The 25,652-nt window shown below is 41.7% G+C and overlaps 1 protein-coding gene across 1 annotated transcript in view; it reads right to left on the reverse strand.

Annotated features, from left to right (window-relative positions):
* ankfy1 (ankyrin repeat and FYVE domain containing 1) overlaps positions 1–25,356 on the reverse strand; it is a 58,663-nt gene extending 33,307 nt beyond the window's left edge. The window contains exons 1-9 of the mRNA XM_033045936.1: positions 25,250–25,356; positions 18,582–18,774; positions 17,042–17,160; positions 13,390–13,525; positions 7,587–7,710; positions 4,431–4,580; positions 3,341–3,506; positions 971–1,175; positions 30–98 (exon numbers count right to left, since the gene is read on the reverse strand). Of these exons, the coding sequence (XP_032901827.1) occupies positions 30–98; positions 971–1,175; positions 3,341–3,506; positions 4,431–4,580; positions 7,587–7,710; positions 13,390–13,525; positions 17,042–17,160; positions 18,582–18,774; positions 25,250–25,259 (1,172 nt within the window). The 5' untranslated portion in view covers positions 25,260–25,356. The remainder of the gene's footprint in view (positions 1–29; positions 99–970; positions 1,176–3,340; positions 3,507–4,430; positions 4,581–7,586; positions 7,711–13,389; positions 13,526–17,041; positions 17,161–18,581; positions 18,775–25,249) is intronic.
* Between the last annotated feature and the right edge of the window lie 296 nt (positions 25,357–25,652).

Genomic DNA, 25,652 nt, shown 5'->3' on the forward strand with positions numbered 1-25,652 from the left:
GACAATGATATATTTAAATAAATACTTGCCGTTTACACTGCAGTAACTGTGTGAAGACATACTCATTTCCTGCCAATATAGAGCTATGCAAAGGTGTCCTGTGTAAGCAAGAGAAGTAATCGAGGGAGTTAACTAATCATACAAAGTAATGCACATTTCAAATATTCCCAGAAATTTCAGATTTTCTGGAGGGTAAACAAAATGCACTATTCCATTATGTATATTCATAACAAACAGGATTTCATGCCCACCGTCCCCATTTGTCAGGTTGACGAGCAAGTATATAAGATTAAGCTCAAATTCTTGACACTCCCAATTGAGAAAAGAAGGCTGGCCCAACTTAACCTGATGAAATGGCTCTGTTCAGAACTTATATCAGAACTTGTTCTCTGTACTGTACACTGACAATGACAATTAAAATTGAATCTGAATCTGAACTTGATTAGAAACCTACCTCTGCACAGCTACTAACAGCAAAGCATATTCTGAAATACCTTCAGAGTTGCACAAAATAAAGGGCACTTTTTATTTAGGTTAACCAGCACTGCTTAATGCTAATATTTTGAAATGGCAGTCAAATATGCAAGTAGAACTCCACATAATTAAACACAGAACTTTTCTTCAGCCATTTGGTTGCATTGTACATCCATCCCCCACTCCACCCACCACCCCCCCCCCCCCCCCCCCTCCGCCGAACCACCAAAACAAACTTCATAACTTAATTTGTAAAATGTGCAAATGGACAATATATTTCAGTGTCACCACTGCACTACAAAATATATCACACTATTTGTACCTGAGATTTACAGTATATCACTTTGCATCCCAGCAGATTTAACCCAATACATGAAGTAAGCAGGGAGCATTTGGATTACACACTTGCTCCCTCTTCCTTACCCTCCAATGACCCTTCTGGTCGTCACTCACTATGCAAAATACGCAACGAAACACGATCCCAATAGTTATCTACCTTCCTTTGCTATCCTGCATATTGGAATTGGCAGAAGCTTCCAAAAGTGCTTGTGCAATGCGCGCCATTCCTGCCATTGCTTCCAACGAGTGTCTTTTCAAACTGTACGAGGCCACAAGGTGAAGCGATGTCTCCTGTTCGCCGTAAGTAGCTGCATTTATACAGGCACCGTTTCGAATCAAAAAGCTAGCAGAAAATTCATCACCTTGGTTTAAACAAAAAGTTAAACATGTTTAGTTTCAAATCCATGCATCACTCATTGCACGTGTCTTGGATCAATATTTGATAGAACGGAATTTTTTAAAAAGATGCCTACATTGCAATCCAACATTCCTAAACAAATGCTGCATGTGACCAGGGTACAGGAAATGCAAAAGACATCGTGAGGCTTTTGCAGAGGGTGACAGCAAGATAAGGTACGGTCTGTGTTTTTTCTTTTTTTCATAAATCTTCCTTGGTGTTCTGCTGTGCAGACGGCAGTTTGGACAGTGGTATGCTCCACCTGCAGGATGTGGGAAATCAAGGGGACTTCTCGGGGACTGGAAGTCCCCTTGATTTCCCACATCCTGCAGGTGCAAGGTGCAGCTGCATACAGACTGCATTAGGGAAAGGGAACAGCAGTTGGACAACCTCGAGATTATCTGGGAGACTGAGGTTATAGATAGTAGGCACTGAGGTGGTCACGCCTTGGATATGGACAAAATGTAGTTGGTGACTACCAGGAAAGGGAGTAGCCAGAGAGTGCAGCATTGCCCCATGATCATTCCCTATTTCAACAGGTATGCACCTTTGGATCGGGGAGCGCAGCCATGGTCAGATCTGTTGCATCAGGCCTGATTCTAAGGCACTGTAAAGAAGTGTGAAGACTGGCAGAGCCTTAGTGATAGGAGACCAGTTAGAGGGACAGATAGTGGATTCTGTGGCAACAACAGAGTCTCCAGGATGGTGTGTTGTCTCCCTGAAGTCAGGGTTCATATCTCACCAGCTGCAGAACATTATCAAGGGGGAGTGCAAGCAGTCGGAAGTTGTTGTCCACATTAGCACAATGACATAGGTAGGAAAAGGAATGAGGTGCTGTAGAATGAATAAAGTGGAGCTAGGCAAAAAATTAAAAAGCAGGACTGAGAATAGTAATCACCAAATTTCTCCTGGAGCCACGTATTGAGTTAGTGCACGTACGAGGTAGTGCAGACTTGGAAATATGCAAACATGTCTTCACCATCACTTGGTCTAAATGCTGAAACTTCCTTCCTAAAGCACTCTGGGTATACCTGCACCAAGCATTTCAGTGGTTCAAAACATTAACTTTAAATAAGGGACTATAAAACAAGAAGAAGAATTTTAAAATCCCAGCCCTCTTTTGGTGAGAATTGCCTTTTTTCAGCTGTTCAGAGACGTGCAGAGATTACTCCAGAATTGGTCTGCAACCAAATGTAGAGCCTCCAGCAAGGATGCTGGTCTTCCAGCTCTGAATGATACTGAAGAACCAGTGGGTGTTTAACAAGCTTTCACCGATATTGTTCCAGTGCAACCTAACGGTCACATTTATTAAACTTGGAGTAGACCAAGAAGATTTGAAAAGAATCATGCAAAGCATCTCTGGGTTTATAGTCAGTAATAATCCCCGAGCTACAGCTTTGTGCTATAAAGAATTATTTCTTGATACTTCACACAGCATTATTGTGCAGTGCCAGAGCTAGTTGTTCATTTTGTTCAATCCGGTTTTAACAAAACACTATAGCTACTGCAACTAGAAGCAGCAGATCCAGACAGCCCTAATAGAAATAATGGAGAAAAGAGGTTCTTGATTGGAATTAGAAAACTTGAACTTTAGGAAAAGATTTACAGAATTAGCACATTCTACAATTACAACAATCCTTGAAATTAGCAACTGGCTCCATTTTCTTGAAGAGCAGTTGCTGTAAATAAATAGTTTTAAATTGATTTATTCAATGCTGCTTTTCTCTGTCATCATTTAATCTCACCTGTCTCCAGCATTTCAGATTTTCCCTTTTGTTCTTGCTTCCCCTCAGCCCTTGCATTCCTTCAGTACATATTTAAAACCCATCACCTCTAGCTTTATTTAGTTTTGATTAAATAAAACAACTGAAAGATTAACTTTGTCTCCATTCTTGCTTACGTGCTGCCGTGTTTCTACCATTTTGATTTTATTTCACAATTAAAGCGTATTTCGCTTTTGCAGTATCAACAAGTAAATGCTAAACCAGAAAGGCCCACACATTCACTACGCCAGTTCTATATGAAGTTGATTGACAAATCATTCCATAGGGACCAAGCTGAAAATCAGAAGAAACTTTGAGCATCCAACCCATCAACTCATCGAGCTTCATTTGTTTGCTATCACTTTACCTCGTTGGATAGCTTTGTGAAGCAAACTCCAGCCAGTCTTATCCACCATGTCAACATCTGCTTTGTTATTAACCAGCGTTGTCGCAATACTCTCTAGCCGTCGAGAGAGAGCCAGATCCAAGGCCAGGTCTCCATTATCGTCAAGTTCATTTAGTTTGCCAGGTAACTATAGATGAATAAAAAAACTGTGGTGAACAGTGTGCAGAAATGCATCAACATTGCTAAATCAAGTTGGCCAAAGATCACTGCTGGTGCTGTTACTAAACACAAGCTCGATGTACATAGCAAATCCCTTTTAAAAAGCCAAAAAACTGTTCCCAAAATGAGCTCCATTCTATTTGCTTATGTGTCACACTGACCAGTCGGATCTGTTAGATTCAGAATTTTGCAATTTAAGTACTATTGCTTTGTGACGTACAAAGCACAAACCAATAAACCAAGACTGATTATCAGCAGCCTTGCGTATACTTATCACATAATGGGAACATATAGAGTCCAACCACAATTCCACAAACGTAAGCAATTCCTGAAGATAAAAAAACCTGGGGCATTTTTGAAGCAAAAATTAACTTGGGATAAACTTTAAATTTATAAAGTTTCATTTTTATGTGCTGGGTTAAATCTCAATTCATTAACAACTTAAGCAACAGAGGACATACAGACGCCCTTCTGCCCATCTCTTCTTCGCCAACCATCGAGTTCCCATTTGCCCACCATCTCCACCAGATTGACCACTCACCTATGCACCAGGCACAATCTGCAGTGGCCAACCCGCATGGGTTTGGTATATGGGAGGAAATCGGGCCACCTGATGAAAACTCCACACAGACAGCACCCAAGGTCACGATTGAACTTGGGTTTCTAGAGCTGTGAGGAGGCAGCTCTCCCACTTGCACCATTTGCCACTCCACTTCTGCAGCAATGTTCAGTGTAGTTCCAGTTCATATCCTGATAATCTACTGCAAAATGCACTCCATACAGCTATTATTATTCCTCAATGCTACATACATGAAGCTTGATAATTAAGATAAACAGTCAAAAACCCAGGATATACTTGTGTTTAAGGCATTTTGATTAACATTGCTTTTACCTGAGAGTCCATCGCAATAAGGTGGAGAAATACAACATCTTCCCTTTCTACTTTGATAGCTTTATGCAAAGGGTACTCGGTTTTTGATTTAATCATTTTGTATAACAAAGGAGCAGTCATGCTGCTGAAGTCATCCTTCTGTAGATCATCCTAGATAAATACAGAAATTGTTTTTAGTTGACAACATAGGGCAATAGCTAAGTAGCCCAAAGAGCAGTGAGCAACTAACAAAATAACTGACAATTACAGCATTAGTCACACTGTTAAACACCAGAAAAATAATATTCTTGAATGGTCCAATGGAAAATGCTTTGGCTTTATAATCTTCAATTACGTAATTTAAAATACACATGCTCAAGTCTCTCAAGGGACTTGCCCTGCTTTCTTTTAATTCAAGCCTCAGACACATCCCCAAATTTATTCTCTCTGCTTTTCATAACTAGCCCAGTATCTTAGTAGAAACAAGGAACTGAAGATGCTGGGTGACCAAAGAAAGACAAAAAAATGCTGAAGTAACTCAGCAGGTCATGCAGCATCCCTGGAGAACATGGATAAGTAACACATCGGGTCAGGACTCATGGGCTCGTATCCTGGCAACTGTTACTCAAGTTAAATACTATGAATAGTATTTTTGGGATAAGATATTGCAAGGAAGAGTCGCAAGGAGGTTGGGCAGATAGGGCTAGACACGAATGCCCCTCATCTCCACCTGTGTGGGTGCTAATAACTGATCCCGAATAAAAACAGAACACTGGAAATACTCAACAGGTCAGGTAGCATCTGTAGAGAAAGATTTAATGTTTTGGGCCAATGACAATTAGTTCTGATTACAGTTAATGTAATAAGAATAATATGATTTAATCCCGACACAAATCTGGAAGGAGCTACAGACCTCGGTGAAACCAGTTACCATCATTCCCAGTACCAAGGGAACTACACCAAACCCAATGCTGAGCCTGAGCTTATGTCCAAAAAGTTGGCACAGAATCAAAATAACCCCAGGTTTTGGTCACAGGAGTAGACCCTTATTGTCTGTCACTTCTGAATCACTGGGCCTTGGTTACTTCTACCCATGCTTCTCCCTTCTAAAAAAACATTTACCCAGTTGCTATTCCACATCAACCTGGTTTAGTAGTATAATGGAGAACTTTGAGGGAGTCCCTGCTACAATCTGACATCAGGGCAAAGATTGAGTAGTCTAATTATTTTTTGAAATATAATTTTAATGTATTGCTGGTGTTTATTGCAGTAAAATGATAACAACCCTTCATTAATCATAACAATCAAATGTAGTTAAGAGACTGATGTTGTAGCATATTTATTATGATCTTTCCATTCAGCTCCTAATATATATGAACGTTTTCTGTGAGTAATATTTGTACAGGATGGAACTTGCTTGTTTTAGGCATTTTGGTCGGCATGGATGAGGGGCAGAAGTGGGTGTTTCTATGGCATGTGTCTATCAATTTTATGACTATTAATCAGAAAGAACAAAATGCAACACAATCAGGAGAATGACATTGATCAGGAGAATTACTTTAAAAAGCCATTAAAAGCTGTACAGAAGATATTCAAGGAAGGCGAAAAAAAGGTGTCAAACTATTAAGAGGGAACTTGAACAATGAGCTTCAGTTGCAGGATAGGGATTGGTGACCAGTCTCAGGGAATGGAGACACAGCTTGGTGGATAAAGAAGGGTCTGAGAGAGGAATATTATTATTGCCCATATCATAAAGCCCTCATGTTGATCAAGTCATTATTATTATTCACCAAGATAATCAGTAAAATTCTGCTGCTGGAGAGACTATAATTGGATTTCACAAGTCGTGTGTAGAATCACACACGAAAAAAAAACAGGTATCTATTTATGGCCATCAGATTCTGTTATCCAACAGATACATTAAAGTGGTAAAAATAAATTTGTTCACAATAGTGCTTTCCTCCAGTCAAATATTCTGAAAGAAAAATATTGCAGATATTGTACATCACTGGAAGCATTGAGCTGAAATGCTAGCACTGCATGTCTCCACAGATGCTGTGTGCCAAGAGTTTTTCCAGCAATGTTTTACCATCAGCACAGACAGGCTACACATGTCACAATGCTAGTCATGGTGGAAAATATAACCGGCATTCACCACCACACAGTTATTACTCTACAGTAACTGGACTGTTGAAATACTAGTGTATCCTGTATAGTGATTTTCAAACACATAGCTACATACGGAATGAACTTACAGTTAAACTGGAGGATATGGCAAAGAATTTGTTGCCACAAGGGCCTGAAAAAGTAAATATATGAATGACCCAATAATTAATATTATAATACATATTAATAGACCAAGGTGGCGACAAGGTGGGAGGATTTGGCCCATCGATAACACATTTCATCCAAAAACAACTTTTTTCCTAAAGGGAATTGGTAGGCAAAACTATAGTTACCATTGTTATAGTTGAAACAAACTATCCCAGCAAATGAGAGCAAGTCAGTCACCTCCTAAGATTATATGGCTCAATGAGAATTTATTGGGGGAGAAACTATTAAGCTCCAATTTAGTGAAAAAACTCCAAACTTTATTCACAAAAGTGTAAATTTAAAACAGACCTCACTTCAACATTCACAACACGTTTGCAAAGCAAGTGATGACAGCCAGCACCCAAAACTAACTCACTCATCAGGTGCACCAAAATAAACTCTCCAAATGGACAGGTTTTCATTATCCTGAACGTGTTCATGTTCCGCACTAGCACTTCAATACCGTAGACTTGTGAAAGTTAGGAATGTTGCTGAAAGACCCGTTTCTCATTTGAAGTTGTACCCAAAGAGAAAGTAACAACTAAATCAACCGATGCAGATTTGCAGCAGGTTAAGTCTCAAATGAGGCACAGGATTTCCAAGTCAGCCATTGGGCTTATTTTGTGCAAAATTTGTTAATGTCACACCAAAAGCAGCATTAAACAATTTGACAATAAAATATCACAAACTTCTCAGTAAATGAGCATTATGCAAGACAAATACATAAAAAAATATTCTGGAGATGAATCACAAAACATATCTTAGATTATACATGTATCAAGTATTATTCCTCATATGCTACTTTCAGACATTTCTCCACATTGAAGGTACTGCCTAATACGTTATTGTCATCCTTTAACTCACCCAATGGCTGGCTATGATTTCAGAACAGTAGTTCAATAATGCAACAGCATTCAGCTCCTCTGCAGTCTGATAAAAGCGAATGCAGTTCCTAACATTAACCAGTGACATAACTCCTTTTTCACACCTGTAAGTAGAAAAAAAAGTACAATTTTTTGATTTTTTCAATTTGTGATTTAAAAAAAAAAAGTTTAGATCATTTAAAAAATGTGTTAGTTGCCAGCAAAACACATAGGATTAGCAATCAGGCATCTTAAAATGGTGGTCACAACATTCATTATACATGCTTTCTGCAACAGTGCACTGTCGAAATACCTAGACCCTTCTTCTGTATTAGTATCTTAGGTATGCAAAAAACACCAGACAATAAAATTAAAAATTAAAAAGGGAGCCAGTGTCACAATGCTCATATTTGCATCCTATGGTCAAGGCTTACAAAGATGGCTTGTCTTATGCAATATTCAGAATTTAAAAAGGGAAATGCTGTGAAAATAAAAGACGTGGACATTAAAAGTTGATAGACACATGACAAATATGCAGACTGGAGTCTGTGTACAAATAAAATTGATTACAAATAGCCAAAAGCAAATGTTTGAAATTTAGTTGTGGGGGTCTACTTTGTTAAATAAATGGATGGGACATGTTATGCAGGTTGACACATTCCACAGAATTTGCCAATACTAAAAATAATCATCTAATAAATCATTATTATCCATATTTTACATTATTAATTTGAACTTGGGAGCCAGAAATAATTTGAAGATTTGGGGTACAAAACAAATGAGTACAGTTAATAAATGGTAACGGTTGAAAAATGAAAAATTGTTTTAAATGCAGACAAGTATGCAAATAATTTTGGAAGGAGGAATAAGGAGACCATTTACTCATTGGGAAACTAGTCTATCTAGGGGAGAAGCAAAGAAAAGGGGACAAATTCTTCAGTTACATTTTTTTTTCCAAATCACTGCATAATGAAGCCACACATATAAAAAAGTAATGGGGCTATTTCCAGACTAAGTTTACACTAAAGTTCTGTAACCGTGCATGTTAGGTACAATTTCAATTTCAATCACAAAAAGATTATCGAAGCCACTGAAATAACTTAAAGATTTACAAACATCACACATAATGTGTAGGTCATCAGCAATGTGAAAATATTGGATCACTTTTCGAATAGAACACAAAGTGGTGACCCTTGCAGGCATTAAAATGATGAAATGGTTCAACTGTGTGGATATAAAGATGATATTTGAACTTGGCAAGTTTGGGAATGGGTTGGTAGACTACAAGATAGTAGTTCATAAACGCAACCCTGCTTTACTAAACAGTGGGATTGAGGTACTTGGCACAAAATAGTGGCTGAAGGACATCGCATGAATACATTTAAGAAAACTCACAACAGAAATTAGTGTTGGAGTAGGATGAGACAAATCAGTATAACACGACTATTTCCAGATTTTGTGATGCAACAGGTTTAAAAACAAAAACATTTTCACAATACTTCAGTGTCTGCAAAATATGTGGTGATCAGTGCTTTAGCGTACATCTTTAACATACATTTACTTTTGCAGTAATCCACGTTGCGATGAGTTATGAAGCCAATTACACACACGTTTAAACATATCAAAGCATACCAAAGTCCTAAGACCCACGGAACAATGCCATATCACTTTGAACACAATTGAACTACGTGCAGGTAAATACAATGCGTGAATACTTCATGACCAGTGCTCCAAGGAAGCTACAAAAGATGGTGCTGACCTTCAACAGTTTCGTGTCATTATCCTGACAATATGTAGGAAACAAAGTCTTGAGAAACAGTAACCAAAGGATCAATTTTAACATGATCTGATATTCAAATATCAAAGAATAGAAGCACAGAACACGAAATAAGCCTTTAAGGGAATGTAGAGAAAATAGTTTAGAATTAGATACTGTCCAATATTTCAGTGGCGGCTAAGTGCAATATTTTGAAGATATAAAGCTAAAAAGGTAAATGCAAGTTTAGAACCTTCAAGGCTGGTTGAAAGGCAGTTTAAATAATGTAAAATCAAAGGAGAAATAATGCAAAGACAAAAGGTATTTTTCTCTATTTTAGATTATCCAACCACATAGTAGTAAATTAAATAGTCATAAATACATTGAATAAAAAGATTTAAATTGGGTCAAAACCAGGTATCTCACGAAAAGCCATGAGCAACATCTTCAGCCAGAGAATGTCAAAAGTTAATTGCTAATCAAGTTGGAAGGCTTCTACAAGAAAGTATGTTTATGCTTTCTCTGGACAGGATATCTAGAACAACAGGTTCCAGACCAACACAAGGGATCAATATTCTTTCATAGGGAATTTATGCAATTCTCCCCTGAGAGCTGTGGTGGCTTAGTATATTCAACTTTGAGATTGATAGACTTTTGAATATTAAAGGAAAAAGACATGGGATTTAGTGAAGAAAAGTGGCAGCAAAAGAAAAAAAACAAGCCTGATGTTAAATTTAAAAAAGCAGGTTGAAAGACCATCTCCCTTTAATTCTTACAACTCAATAAGCAATACTGACACACATCTAGGTGTCTTAAAAGACAAAATAATTTTTAATCAATGCACAGCAGAAAAATTGAAGTCCATCACAATGTTTAATTCTCCGGCTGAAACAAAGAGAGCAATGATTCAAACAAACCATACAGAAGCACGTTTAGAACACGTCCTGTATACTTCAGCTCTGTTTACTCAAAAACTAAGGAGGCAAACACTGGTGGCAGTGCACAGAAGAAATAAGACTAATCCCAAATGCTTCAATTTATGAGAAAGAGAAACAGAAATGTAATTTTAGGGCTCTAAGAGCAATATCTCAGATTTTCCTGGCACATCGAAGAGACAAATCTCGGCCAACTCCACTAATCTATCCTCACAAGCCAACATGCTGCAATTCCAGAAATCAAATTAGTGAACATTCACTCCGTTCCCTATATCACAAGTATGTCCTTCCTTGGGTAAAGAGATCAGACCTGGACGGAATGCTCCAGCTACTTCACCAGGGTCTGTATAATTATAACATGTTTTTACTCTTGCAATCAAATTCTCTTCCAATAAAGGCTAACATTCCTTCCCTGTTTAAGAAGGAACTGCAGATGCTGGAAAATCGAAGGTACACAAAAATGCTGGAGAGACTCAGCGGGTGCAGCAGCATCTATGGAGCGAAGGAAATAGGCAACGTTTCGGGCCGAAATCCTTCGGGAAGGTTTTCGGCCCGAAACGTTGCCTATTTCCTTCGCTCCATAGATGCTGCTACACCCGCTGAATCTCTTTAACATTCCTTCCCTAACTGATTACTGTAACCAAATAATAACTTTTGAGTGATTCTGGGGCAATGATACAGTTCTTCAAAAATAAAGACTTTAAAAAACATCATTTAATAAGAATTCCGCCATTATTCTTTTTTAAACCAAAGTGGATGATCACATATTTTTCCACATTACATTTCACTTGCCATGCCCCTACCAGTGTTTAATTAGAGATACAGCATGGAAACAGGACCTTCGGCCTACCAAGCAAGCCAACCAGTGATCACCCGTCCACTAGTTCTACCCTATAAACTAGGGACAATTTATAGAAACCAATTTACCTACACACCTGCACGTCCTTGGAATGTGGGAGGAAACCGAAATACCTGGAGAAAACTCACATGGTCACAGAGATGACATACAAATTCTGTACAGTTAGCACCTATTGTCAGGATCAAACCTGTGTCTCTGACACTATAAGTCAGCAACTCTACCACTGTGCCACCCTATGCACTTAAGGGCCTGTCCCACTTGGCCGTCTTTCGCGCGCCATTTACGCGACCTGCTAGCCTGTAGGTAGTGCGTGGGTAACGCGGGAAGTGGTGTGGAGGAGTGTGGAGTGGCGTGGAGGAGAGTGGACTTGGTCCTGCATGAAATCTTCGCGCGCCACTGGCCTGTCGTGTAACTGATGGCCAAAGTGGGACAGGCTCAAGACCCTGGCGCGACGCAACGTCTCACCTCCAACAGTAGCAGAAGCAGGCAAACGATCGATGAACTCAGCCTGGGCTCACGGCCGTTGCGGATCCGGATCCACCCCCACTCCTACTCCCAGAGCGGGGCCAAGAAGATTGAAGATAGACACAAAATGCAGGAGCAACTCAGCGGAGCTGGCAGCATCCCTGGAGAGAAGGAATGGATTACGTTTCGGGTCGAGACCCTTCTTTCAGACTGAAGAAGAGTCTCGACCCGAAACATCATCCATTCCTTTTCTCCAGAGATGCTGCCGGTCCCGCTGAGTTACTCCTGCATTTTGTGTCCATCTTCAAATGACGTCACCCGCTCCAGACGGCTGTGCAGGCGCATGATGACGCGCGCTACTCTCGCGGGATCGTCGCGCGACTGTCACTACCGGCCTGTCGCGTAAGTGATGGCCCAAGTGGGACTGGCCCTTTAGTCTCTTTGGAGACATCACCTCGTATTCTGCCTAGGTAGTCTACAATTCAATTAGTACTAATACCAAATTATTTAACTTCAGGTAAACCTTGTCTCTCTCTCACCTTCTGATCCTCCCATTTTTATCCTTTCTCATACCTTCACACTACCCCACCTCCAAACTCCTGCATCACCGATTACCTCCTGCACACGCACTCTCACCCACCACCCTCTCAACCCATCACCGGCTTGTCACCCAACTCCATCCCTCCCCCTCCAGCCTCCATTTGCCCATCATCCTTCAGCCCTCCAACCCACACATTACCACTCCCCCTCTCCTCTTTATATTGGCCATCATCCATCTCCACTCTTAGACCAGAAGCAGGATCTCCACACAAAACATTGACAATTCCTTCCCTCACCTCCCCAAATGTTTCCACAGCTCGTCTCTTTAGCAAACCTAATATTACATTTGATGCTTCATACAAATTGTCCACATGCAAATTGTGCACAGCAACCTTTCATAAATGCATGATGACTCCACCCACTCCTGAGACACAATTTTCTGTTGAACAATGATATTAGGCATATGGAAAAATAGGTAGGTAAATGGGGCCAAGGCACGTATATGCCAAGAAATAGAAAGGAGGAAACTTGCTCAAGGGACTGATGACTGATTATGACTGCAATGTGATGTCAGTAGATGGGTCAAAAAGCCTTCTGCATCCATAAATAATCTTATAGGCCGGGCTTGAAGATTAAGGCATATGGAAGCCAAGGTGATCTGGCTAATTGGATCTAAAATTAATTTGGTAATAGGAGACAGAAGGTGGTAGTGGATGGATGCTTCTCCAATTTGAAATCTCTGACGAGTGGTGTAGCGCAGGGATCAGTGAGGGGACCCTTGTTACGTGTGGTATCTATTAACAACTCAGACACAAATGTGGGAGGCATGATTAGCAAACCTGTGGATGGCATGGAAGTCGGTGGTGCTATAAATAGCAAAGTTGTTTAGTTTAGAGATACAGTATATAAACAGGCTGGAAAGTGTGCAGAAATGATTCACAAGAGTAAAACATGATTTTAAAGAAACCTAAGGGGCAGTTTTTCTAGAGGGTGGTGAGTACATAGAGCAAGCTGGCAATGGAAGTGTTAGAGGTGAGTACATTTGCAATGTATAAAAAAAACAGCATTTAGGAAACATTTAGAGGAACATGGAACAAACACAGGCAAATGTGAGCAGCTAAGGTAGGCAACTTGTTAAGTATGGACAAGTTGCGTCATTGGGCCTGATTTGGTCATATTTAAACACCAGTGAGGACCCAAGTCGAGATCTTCTTGCTCGTATAGAAAATGGATCTAACAATTTATCTACCTTTCCCGGAGTTGATACAGCTGAAACCGATTGGCCAGTTTCATCAGATCGATAAGGAACACGTCATCTTCCTTCAATTCCAGATCATCTGTGTAAACCCATCGAAGCATTGACATGGCCACATCTGGCTCAGCATCTGACAGAAACAGAAATCAATTACAATAGGATGAGCACTTGCCACATGTACAACTGAAAGAACATTAATAAAACAAAAGCTACTACAGTTGGAAATCTGAAATAAACAGAAAATATTGAAAAGGAGGAGTACTGGAATGGAGTTTTTGAAATTTGCAATCTTTGACGTCAGAATAAAGTCGTGTATTGCAGCAAAGGATAAAGTGGAACATGGCCCATTCTGCTTCAAGTCATCCTGTGACATTGGCACTCTTATTTTCTCTTTTTATTAGCACAACCTACCCTGCTAGGCATGTCCTACAGCCCTTCCTTTCATAACACTTACATTCCTTTGTTTCTATTTTCACCAATGTAGAAATGCAAGAAGAAAACCCAGAAAAGCCTTGAGAATTTTGTGCATTTTAATCGATATCTCTCATTCTTCTAAACTGTGAGGAATAGAGAACTACTCAATGCCTCCTTGTAAGATACACCTGTCAGTCCATGAACCAATCTGATATTCACCGTATTCCCTCAGAAAGTAAGCCCCTGGATAAGGAAACCAAAACCGTATACAGTCCCCCAAGTATTGTCTCACCAAGATCCTAAATAATTTGAGTTCAAGTGATCTTTAGGATCATACCTAAACTTTCCACAATGAGGGGCAACATCTCATTTCAAAATACCTGCTGCATCTCCACATTAACATTTGGTGACTTGTACACAATGTCACACAGGTCTGTAATCAACATTTTCCAATCTATCAATGTTTCTGTTTTTCTACCAAAGTGTCTCACCTCATTTCCCCCATAATGTACTCCATTTAATTTATTACCAGTTTTACTGGTTGGAGAGCAAAGTTTACGCTTAAGGGGATGTTCGATGAACGAACAAGTTCCATTTAGCTCAGTCAAAAAGAATGCAGCTGGTCAGAATTGCCACATTGCCTCTATTGAACCACCAATGCGCATGTTGATTTCCTTGAGTTGCAGTTCGTTGATTAGCTCTGTATGTACCAACCAGTCTATACTTGGTTTGAAACACACTTTCAGCTTAATTTTACTTTTCTAGTCAAAACATTGGTCAACAGGATGTAGCTTTCTGCTCTACACAATACTTTCAAAGTTATCCGGCACTTAAGCTTGTAATGATTCTTGTAATACAGATATGATCAAGCACCAAGTCAGCTGGATCGAAAGGTCTAAATAGCTGTATATCCAGACACAGTTTTACAATCAACTGGGTCGCACTGCAGAGTGGTTGAAAGTGGTCCCATTTTTACTATCTAGAGCAGTTGAGGGAAAAGGACCTTTTTGTTGGGAGCTACGAATTTCTTTCAAACCATTTAGTACTAAATAAATGTGTATAGTCAGTGACAATCCTCTGGTGATCCAAATCCCACCAAATGCAATAAATCATCACAAGAGCCACTCCGGTTAGGTCAGCATTTGATAAACGATCCTGGGCAGGAGGGCTTGTTTCCATGCTGTATCTTTCAATATATCTATTAAATTGTGGACTTCAACAGAAATATTTAGCATCATTTCAAAAAGATTTCTGCTGTTTGCTAATAGCCAATCACAGAAAAACTGCCTCTTTCAAAACGTAGAAGTACAGTAGAGCAGCAATTCCCAAACTCGGCTCTCGAGATAAAAGCAAACAGGGTTACAAAGACGGTCAGTGTAACTTTGCATTGATATCCCCCCCCACCCCCATCAGCAGGAAAATCGATTTACCGCCGCAATAACTCAATTTTTCTATTCAAAACTTTTAGATTAATCCACTTGCAGTATGAAGCCTATAAACAGTAGCTACACTGAAATCAATTAACAGTTACAATACAATACAATACAATTTTATTTGTCATTTGAACCTCATTGAGGTTCAAATGAAATGTTGTTTCTGCAGTCATACACACAAGAAAAAGACCCAAGACACAACACAATTTACACAGACATCCATCACAGCGCATCTCCTCCTCGCTGTGATGGAAGGCAAAAACTTATCCCTCCCCTGCACTCCCCATTCCCCTCCCGATGTCAGAGTCAAAGCCCCCGGCGGGCGATGGTAATTGTCCCACGGCCATTTACGCCGCGCCGGGTGATGCAAGGCCGCACTCCGGGTCTTGGTGTTGGAGCCCCCGGCGGGCGCTAGCAAAGTCCCGCAGCCATTCCAAGCCGCGCGGGGCGGTGATGTAAGGCCCCGCTCCAGGTACTCTTCAACCCCGCAACTCGGGCGGGAGAAGTCGCCGTTGCGGAAGCCCCAAAAAGCGGTCTCCCAGCAGGGACCCGCGGGCTCCCGGTATTACTGTCTACCAGACCTGCGGTTGGAGCCTCCAAATCTCCGGGATCAGGTCGCAGCAGCGCGCCATCACAGCTCCTCCGGCTCCGAACTCGGCCAGCTCTACGATGGTGAGTAAAGTCCGCAGCTCCGCGACTGGAGCCCTAGGTCGTTCCTGCCGGAGGCCTCTCCACACTGCTCAGCCCCAACGACAACGGAGACCCGACAAGGAAAAGGTCGGGTTCTCCGTGCAGGGGAAAGATTTTAAAAGTTCCCCCCCCCCCACACCCACACACACACCCACAGACCCCGTCAAAAAAAATAAAAACTACATTGAAACAAGACAAAAAATAATAAAAAGACAGACGGACTGCAGAGGCCGCTGCGACGTGAGTCGCGCCGCCCACCATGTGTACAACGGCTACATCATGTGGGCAGGGTGGGGTGAAGACGCTGCTCAAATTTTGTCTGCTTAAGTGGGGTCATGCCGAGAAAGAGAATGATAATCATTGTCATTAAATGTCGAGATTACACCACAAATTTATTTTTACAAACCAGAATTATATTATAAAACATTAATACTGTCTAAAATCCCCCGTAAACAAGTTTAAAGTCCTCCAAGAATAAAAGCTGCAGACTAATTTGACAACAAATCAAAACTCAGCAGGAATAACCATGCCAGATTCTTGCTATTGAAAGTGACTTAAATCCAAACCTACTGACATGCCCGAATGTTTAGGGGTAAATTAGACAACTTTATCACATCATTCGGGTGTCAGGTCTCTTCAAAGAAGAATTTATTAAATCTCTGCTCAACAAATGTTTTCAAATAATATATTCAGTTAAAAGGTAAATGATCTCAACATTGTAAATACTTGCTTTTCAACAGATAATATAGATGGATTATTTTCCAATTATCTGTCATCTCAAAAAATATACTTAATTTCTCCTTGACTTTGCAAAGTCAATCCAATTCTACTTTGCCTCATTTAATATACTGCCATCAATCTTGTCAATAGCTCAAGATGTCAACTCACTTCAGTACTTTTACTGCTGATGTGCTCGAGGAGATCAAGATAAATGCAAATTAAAAACAAAGTCCGAAACCAAAATAATGACAAAAAATAAAAATTACCTTCCAAAACATTGACTGAAACCAGTAAACAAAATCCCTATTTCCCCCCCACAGTAGACTGACAGCTTGGAATACACAAAGTCAGAACATCGGAATAAAACCTAGTAGTAAATGTGCACAAACCTGACAGGTCTAGCTCATGGGTGGAAGCAAGGTTTGCAAGGCTCCAGGTATTGCTGCGTGCTGCCAACACAAACTTGTGAACATTGAGGTACTTGTCTCCAACCTTCACTTTCAGATCACTGCAAGACACAAAACATGCCTTTATTTTATTTCACACCATTCACAAAAATAGGTTAGGAGAGGAGCAACCAAAGCCACTATGGTATTACAATTCACACAGTGAGGGAGTTCATCAATTTGCTTCCTTTACAGAAAAGTTATGAAAACAAACCTCAATGTTAAATTAAGTGTGACCAAGAATAATGTCACAACCCAGAGCTTGGATGGAGTGCAAACAGTTTAGAAAAAACAGATTACAAATGAGAAGAGCTTAAAAACCAAAAGTAAAAACATTTACGTGACTCTTGGAAAATGCAAGTTGAGGTGGAAGCATTTTTTTTTTAATGCTGATTTGACAGTGATCAGACCAAACATGATTCATAGGTTATCAATCAGAGCCAGCTCTACAGACCAGCACAAAACTAACCCACAGAGGGTCACTTTTAAACCCACTGCTCAGATGACACGACTAATATTTCCATAATAATTCATAATTTCAGAGTGTGGCAATTTTGTAACGCCCAAAAATCATGTCAAACATTGATAATTTTTTAACAAATCCAAATTCCATTTCATTTACTGACAATTCTCTAATTATCGATCCTGGGGGACTCCTTCGCGTCCCCGCCACGCTGGTGACCTCGATGTGATCCAGTGTGGCGGGGACGCGAAGGGGTCCCCCAAAAACTAATCGGACACGAGTTGCGTGCACTAGACGTGTTTATTCTCTCCAATACAGCTCCCTACTCCACATAGGTCAAGGGCGTTGTCCGGCCTTAAATACCAACTCAGGTACCGAACCTGTGGCTAGCGCATCCCACACCAAGACACCGCCCTCTTGAGCTGATGGTTAGTTGTGCCCTAGGGTTGCCACCAGGTGCCGCTACACTATCTTAATTATATCATTAACATTTATCATAAGATGGTCTAGACTGTTGCATATCTAACACTGAGTATTAAATACTTCATAAATCAAAATAATTCAGAGTTCACTCTACCTTCTTCGCTGTAAGAGCAGTGCAAATGCACAATGATTGAAGGTATTACATTAAACATCCCAACATTTTTTTAACTGCACCCACTTATTTATGTTTAATGTTGTTAAACTTAGATACAGTCAATCTGTAAAGTTAACTTGCTTGTTATTAATGAGCTTCCATAACAGTTTCATTCAGACTGGTTTGCACTGGAGCACATGAACAAAAACACCAAATGATCAATTATAAAAGAACTTCTTCACAGAAGTTATAAAAGAACTGATCAATTTCAATATTGCAATGGTTAATATTTCTAATTTTGACACTGATAACTTAAAACAATGTTAGAGACTGTTAAACAACTTTAGCCACAACAAATGATTTATCAGTTTCTTCCATTCAAGTTGTGGCTTCACCACAAAAGATAATCCATTTGATTGTAGAGAATAACACTAGAGACTTACCTGTACTGTTCTCGCTGATAAAGCTCAGAGACAATAGCAAGCAATCTGGAAATGAAGGAGTCAGTGGTAGTCTCAGCATTGGAAGTGGCTGCGAGCAAGGCACATCTCTTCTCAGTCTCCGCAAGCTTCTGCTGCAGCTTCACGTACTCCTGCCGGAGGAGTGCCAGGTGTTTCTGCAGCTTGGCCACCTCCTCTGTTTGTCAGAACACAACAAATAGGGCAGAAGTCAAACTAACAACAAAAGCCTAACTGATAAGCAACTGGAAGTGCCAACAAATTAGTGGGCAGTTACCGCACAATTAGTTCACAAAACTTAAACATCGTCAAAATATGAATCCTGTAACTACTCCCATGGTATCATACATTCCAAAACAAAATTGTAGCGTGAAAGATAGCCAGCTCGCCACCATTTGCTACCGACTAAACTGCAGGACAATTTCTAACTGCTGGAAAAGGAAGCTTCCTCATTTATCAACGTTAAAGAAGCTTCCCCTCCTACCCCAGTATTTCAAAGTTTACCGTAGTTCAGTCAGCAAATCAAAACTGGAAATAAAAGTAATTATAATTTCAATTAGAACATGAACAGCACAAAAAAGGAACAGGCCCTTCGACCCACATGCTAAACATGATGCCAAGACCAACTCTTATCTGCCTGCACATAATCCATATCCCTCAATTCCCTGCATATCCATGTGCCTATCCAAAAGTTCCTTCAATGCCACTATCATATCTGCCTCCACCAACACCCCCAGCAGTGCATTCCAGGCACCCAGTGTCAGTGGCGTAGCGTGGGGGGGGGGGGGGGGGCAGAGGGGCGGTTGCCCCGGGCTCTAAATTTTTAGGGGCGCAAAAAATGTTGGATAATTTTTTTTTGTAAAATGGCAAAAAAAAATTGTTCTAAAGGCACGCTGCACCTCTTTACCAGCCTTCCCCTGAATTATTGTAATAAAATGTAATTTTTCTTGCCATTTTATAATTTTTTTTATCTAACAATTTCTTTGCGCCCCTAAAAATGTATCCAACAATTTTAACCAACCAGCGATTTCTGCGCCGAGGCCGCTGCCGCTGTCCCAGCCGCCGCTGTCGTTCACTGGGCCCGCGGTCGGGTCGAGTGGCCGCTGCCGCCGGAACGTGCCCCAGCTCCGAGTTCTGGTCGCTGCTGTCCCAGCTCCGAGGCCAGGTCGCCGCTGCCGCTGCTCCAGCTCCGATGCCGTGTGGCCGCTGTCGCTGTCCCAGCTCCGAGGCCAGGCCGCCGCTGCCGCCGTCCCAGCCGCTGCCGCCGCCATCCCAGCTCCGATGCCTGGGCGGCCGCTGCCGCTGTCCCAGCTCCGAGGCCAGGCCGCCGCTGTCAAAGCCGCCTCTGCCGCTGTCAAAGCCGCCGTTGCCGCTGCCCAGCTCCGAGTTCTGGTCGCCGCTGCCACTGTCGCCACTGCCGCTGCCCAGCTCCGAGTACTGGTCGCCGCTGCCGCTGTCCCAGCCGCCGCTACCGCTGCCCCAGCTCCGAAGCCGCCATTAGGCCTCGGCGCAGGCGGAGACGGGGGATACGACAAAAGAAGTCGCATCCCCCGAAGGAAGAGACCAAAAACCGCTAATGAGGAGGCGCAATATTTTAAACTGCCCCGGGCGCGCAAAACCCACCCTACGCCACTGCCCAATGTATAAAAGCATCTTTGACGTTGCCCCTCTCACCTTCAACCTGGAGATTGACCCAGATAAAATAGTGGCATTCATAGGCACATGCACATGCACATGCAGGGAATGGAGGGTCATGGATTAAGTGTAGGCAGTCAATAATTGGTCTAAGCATAATGTTTGGTGCAGACATTGTGGGCCAAAGCCCTTTGAAGAAACTGGTATTTATGTATTGATTTCTCCAGGTTGCACCATTATACTACCAAACAGGACTAAAGCATTCTGACAATCATTATCTCTTCAAAGATAGCATACAGAAAGGACCCAATTATTGCCCAGTGAACCCACTGACCTGATAGTTATAACTTGGTGCCTACACCAATCGCCATACAAGTCTTCAAATGATGCTACTGAGAATTTCTCCGATAGCAAGGTGATAAATAAACAACATCCGAAGAAATTCCTGATATTCAACAAAAATGTCACACCCAATGAAATTAGTATTTATTTAATATCCGATTATAGTCAACTGGCATCCAAGAAAAAAAGTAAATCCTTCGCAAAATGTTATCACCCTGAAACATTATCATTCTTTTCTACTCCCTTTCTTGACTTTTCTATTGCCATCTCAAGGGATAGAGCAACTAATATCCATTATAAACCCACGGCTACCTTCACTGCACTTCTTCACCCAGCATCCATCCTTCTTGTTTTCCCCCACTTTGTTGTACGTTCTGACAACATTTTGCACATCTTGCTTTCCATACATATTTTCTCTTATACCCAGTTTTATCTTCAACATAGTCCAAACTGCATCTGCACCATTCCTTGCACGACTATTTATGCCTTCTTACCCTTCTCCTCCAGAATGCACCCAACCTCCACATTCAATTTCTGCCACCACCATTGTGACCGTCATAAGCCATAGCCTCCCCTCCTTTTGCCAGCATTCAAAAGAGAAGCTACCTCCACTTCCCTTATTTACTCTTCTATCTTCATCACCAGCCTTTTCCCTGGCACCGTACCACATAACCACAGGAGATGCAATACCTGCCCCTTTACACATTTCCATCCTCCTGAGACCCAAAAACTCAAAAGTGAAGCACTTGCACTTCTTCCAATTTGGTGCATCATTCTGGCCAACGTGCACAATATAGACAGAAGAGGCAAGGAATTTATCAATATTTTCTGGACAAACTGGATGCACACACAAACAAAGCAGCAATTTCACTAGCTGGAGCACAAAGAGTTTTATTACAACCTGCAACCTATTTATAGTAGGCAGAATTCTACTTGCGTGGATCCTCTCCCATCTAACCTCTCCAGTGAATTACATTAGCAGTTGCCCCAGATGTTTTAGCAGCCAGACAATTTTTGATTAGCAAGTCTAATTAAATAGATACGCTTGGAATATGTTAACAACAATGTTGCAAATTTGGGGTTCTTGTGTGTGAACAGAGAGCAGTACAGCACAGGTATAATAGGCCCTTCGACCTACAATGTCCATACTGAACACATTGCCAAGTTAAACCGATCTTGATTCTCTGCGTGCATATAATCCATATCCCTCCATTCCCTATCAATGTGCCAATCTAAAAGCTTCTTAAATGTCACTATTGTATCTGCCTCCACCACCATAACAGGAAGTACGTTCCAGGCATCCACCACTTTGTATAGATCTTTACAATTTGCTCCTCTCACGTTAAAGCTACGCCCTGTAGTCTTCGAGTTTTCCACCCGAGTTAAAAGGTTCCTACCCATGTCTTGCATCATTTTATAAACTTCTATCAGGTCTCCCCGCAACCTCAGATGTTCTAGAGAAAACAATCCAAGTTGGGCCAACAGTTTTTCAAATTCATTCCTCAATTGCTTTACGCAAGCATACATCTGGCAGTACTACATAATTTTCCCTTAGGAATACTTGGCCCTGGGGATGCTTAGCTTGGATGACAAAGATTAGGCAATACCTCTCCAAATCTCAGGAACCCAGATGATCATTTTGAAGATCTATCAGGGAAAATATTGGCAAGAATAATGTTGCATTAAAGGACCAACGTCCACATGGCACCATGGGATTTCATAAAACCAAAAACTACTAGTCTTATTAACAATAAAACCCCATGTGGCTCAGGAGAGGAAATGTGCCAACCTTGCTTGTTCGGGCAATGCCAGACTCACAATCATGAGGCTACTCTTAAACCCGCTCTGAAAATGGACAAACCATTCATTTGTACCATAACCATTACAATGCAAAAAAACATAACTAGACAAATAACACATCAACCAAATTCAGCCACAGCAAAGTTGCTCCCAGCTGAAGCAACCTTGCACAGTTCTACTCAAACAACACCAGTCTATGTTGAAAGTCCATTTCCACAGCCATGTCAAACAGCAGCTTGCGGTGGTGTGCTCACAAAACCACAACTCATTATATGCTAGATTTCATCATATTCTCTGGGTACGTCTTGTCCCACCAGCAGGACAGATCAATCAGAGAAATCAGCACAGTGTGTATAGAGCAATTCCATAATTTACCAACATTCTATTTATTAATTTTTACAATAAAACCATTGACTCTTCGGAATAAGTGTAATTCTTAGGAGCATTATACCATAACGAACGGTCTGCCCATCTCATGGGACTTCATTTCACAATGCCGTAAGATATTGGTCAGGCCATGCAGACTATTATGTGCAGTTCTGGTCACTTCACAACAGGAGCGATGCAATTGCAGTGAAGGTGTGGAGGAGTCACCATGATGTTGTATGACGAGACAGGATAGGCTGAGTTCAATAGCCCAAGAGCAGAGAATGCTGAAGACCCAATATAGAACTAAAAATTTATGAGGTGAATAGAGAGGGTAGATCACAAACAATGTTTTCCCGTGGTAGGGATGTCTAACAATGTGGCATATATTTAAGGTGTGAGAGATAAGGTTTACTGAGATCAGAGCAGGAATTTTTCAGTGGATGGGATTTGGAATGCAGTGGCAGCAGCAGATACTCCACATTTAATAATCATCTGCAAAAGTATATGAATTGCAAAGGAATAGAAGGGTATGAATCTAATGCAGGGACTTGAACGTAGGGGCAGCACAATGGTACAGCAGTTGAGTTGCTGCCTTACAGCATCAAAGATCTAGGTTCGATTGTGACAGGTGCTGTCTGTAGAGAGTTTGTACATTCTCCCTGTGACCACGTGGGTTTTCTCCAGTTTCCTCCCACATTCCAAAGGCATGCAGGTTTGTAGGTTAATTGGCTTCAGTAAATTGTCCCGAGTATGATAGGTCATGCATATGGGTGATTTTTGGTCGGCGCAGTGTCGGTGGGCCGAAGGGCTCGTTTCCACATTGTATCTTTAAACTAAAAGGGACTTATTGGTGGCGAGGGCATTGGTTGGCATAATTAGCTGGTGTGACGCTTGTTGTTGAGGTGTTTCACTCTATATAGGAGAGTGTACCAAATGCTGAAAAGATTTGGCCTAAACTTTTGACATTTCCAGGACCACATCCCCTTTGTAAATGGAGGGTTGGCTATACACGCAGGAAGCAACTCTGGCAGTCCACTACATTATCACCAGACCCATGAAAATGTGTATCAAAGCAACCTTGAATGAATGCAGGAAGGAACTGCAGACGCTGGTTTAAACCAAAGACATACACAAAAAGCTGGCGTAACTTAGCGGGACAGGAAGCATCTCTGGAGAGAAGGAATGGGTGACATCTGAAAAAGGGTCTCGACCAGAAACATCAACCATTCCTTCTCTCCAGAGTGTCCTACTGAGTTACTCCAGTTTTTTATGTCTATCTTAAATGAAACATCCTGATTTCCACCTTCCATCCAGCCTTGCCTAATAAAGTGTGCCTCCATGGTCAGCAATATTTGGGAAATGCTGCAAAATAACCACCAAAGTATATTTACTTGATCATTTTCCTCACCCATCCCAACAACATTAGGAGAGTGATCCCTCAAAATCCGAGTCGAGCCAACATTCCATCTTCGCAATAAGGTAACTTTAATCACCTGTGACACTGGCCACTCAAAATGGACTTTGGATGCTCTAAGCTTGGTATCCATTAGGTTCTACAACACACAACAGGCCTGTATAGTACCACAATCTGCAACCTCACAGTCAAACAGATCATTAGTTGAAAGAAAGGCATGCCATGAGGTCTACTTAAAAGCAAGGTGTTAACTTGACAAACCTGTTAATGATGCATTGAACAGTTAAGTGAACTCAGTCATAAGATCAAAGACCTGGAGTTGCACCACTTGCTTTTGGGAATGGTAGCAAAATGTGGAATGAAACTTCAGGAATATTTCCACTTACCAATGATGGTAAGTCCAAGCACACAGGTACTAAAGGCTAAAGTATTTGCAACACTGTTCATCTCACCACTGCTGTGAATTCCACCAACATAAGAAGCCAAGCGGACTCAAGATATGGTTGAGAACACCGGATAAATCAAAGTTTATGGCCCTGGGCAATACGTCAATTAAAGTATGAATGGGGTTGCTCCACTACCAGTTGCCGTTCCAGCACAATTACAACATTGGCAGCTACCCAAAAATGAAAAACGTTGCCCACATAATATGCAAAGGACAAATCCAATTACTTGACTACCACCCAGACTAAATGTAATCGTAAGCCAAGTGAGGGAAAATATTGCTATCAAACAGGACTCTCTTTTCCAATTACAAGAGTGTGGGGGTGGGGAGGACTAGGGCTGGATGCAGGGGGAGAGGAGAATGTGGAGGGCAGCGTTTGATTTTGGGAGGGGCGTTTGGCGGGGTTTACCGTGTACCGTTGGGTGGGTGTAGTGAGAGGGGAAGATGTGGGTTGGGTTGGGTTGGGTTGGATAGGGGCGGGGTGCAGAGGGACAGGGCGGGTGTGGGGACTTGGTTTAATATGAGGAGCAGGGGAGAGCGTCGGGTTCTCAGGGAGACGGCGCTCCCTGCCCCGCGGTGAGTCTACCGCGACCAGCATCGCCCGCCCGCCCGCTCCTGCTCTCCGCCCATCAGCACTTCCACACCTACCGTCCGCCATGTTGCATCTGCGCAAATCTCGCGATATTCGCCGCTCCCGTAGAAATGATAGCGGTGGAGCGCCCGCCCCTTAAAGTGGAACCTCGCCCGGATCCGGGCCCCCTGGTGCTTGCTGCATCTCGCTTGCTTGCTCTGCTGCTGCCGGTGCATGCTCTGCTGCACCACAGTTCATCGCTGATGCATTTTATCGCGTGTATGATGTTACACCTCTGCGGTTGCATAATATGTGCGTTTTATACCATGAGGATTTACAACTGAACTGAAATTGTGCGTGCCTCTTTATTCCAGATGTTGCCCATGTGGAAAGCTTTTCAAAATTAGAAAGGTTTAAATTGTTGCCAAACAACGTTGCTGCTGCATAGTTCATCGCTAATGCGTGTTATCGCGTTTATGT

This window comes from Amblyraja radiata, chromosome 28 (genome assembly GCF_010909765.2).
Source record: "Amblyraja radiata isolate CabotCenter1 chromosome 28, sAmbRad1.1.pri, whole genome shotgun sequence".
Taxonomy (NCBI): domain Eukaryota; kingdom Metazoa; phylum Chordata; class Chondrichthyes; order Rajiformes; family Rajidae; genus Amblyraja; species Amblyraja radiata.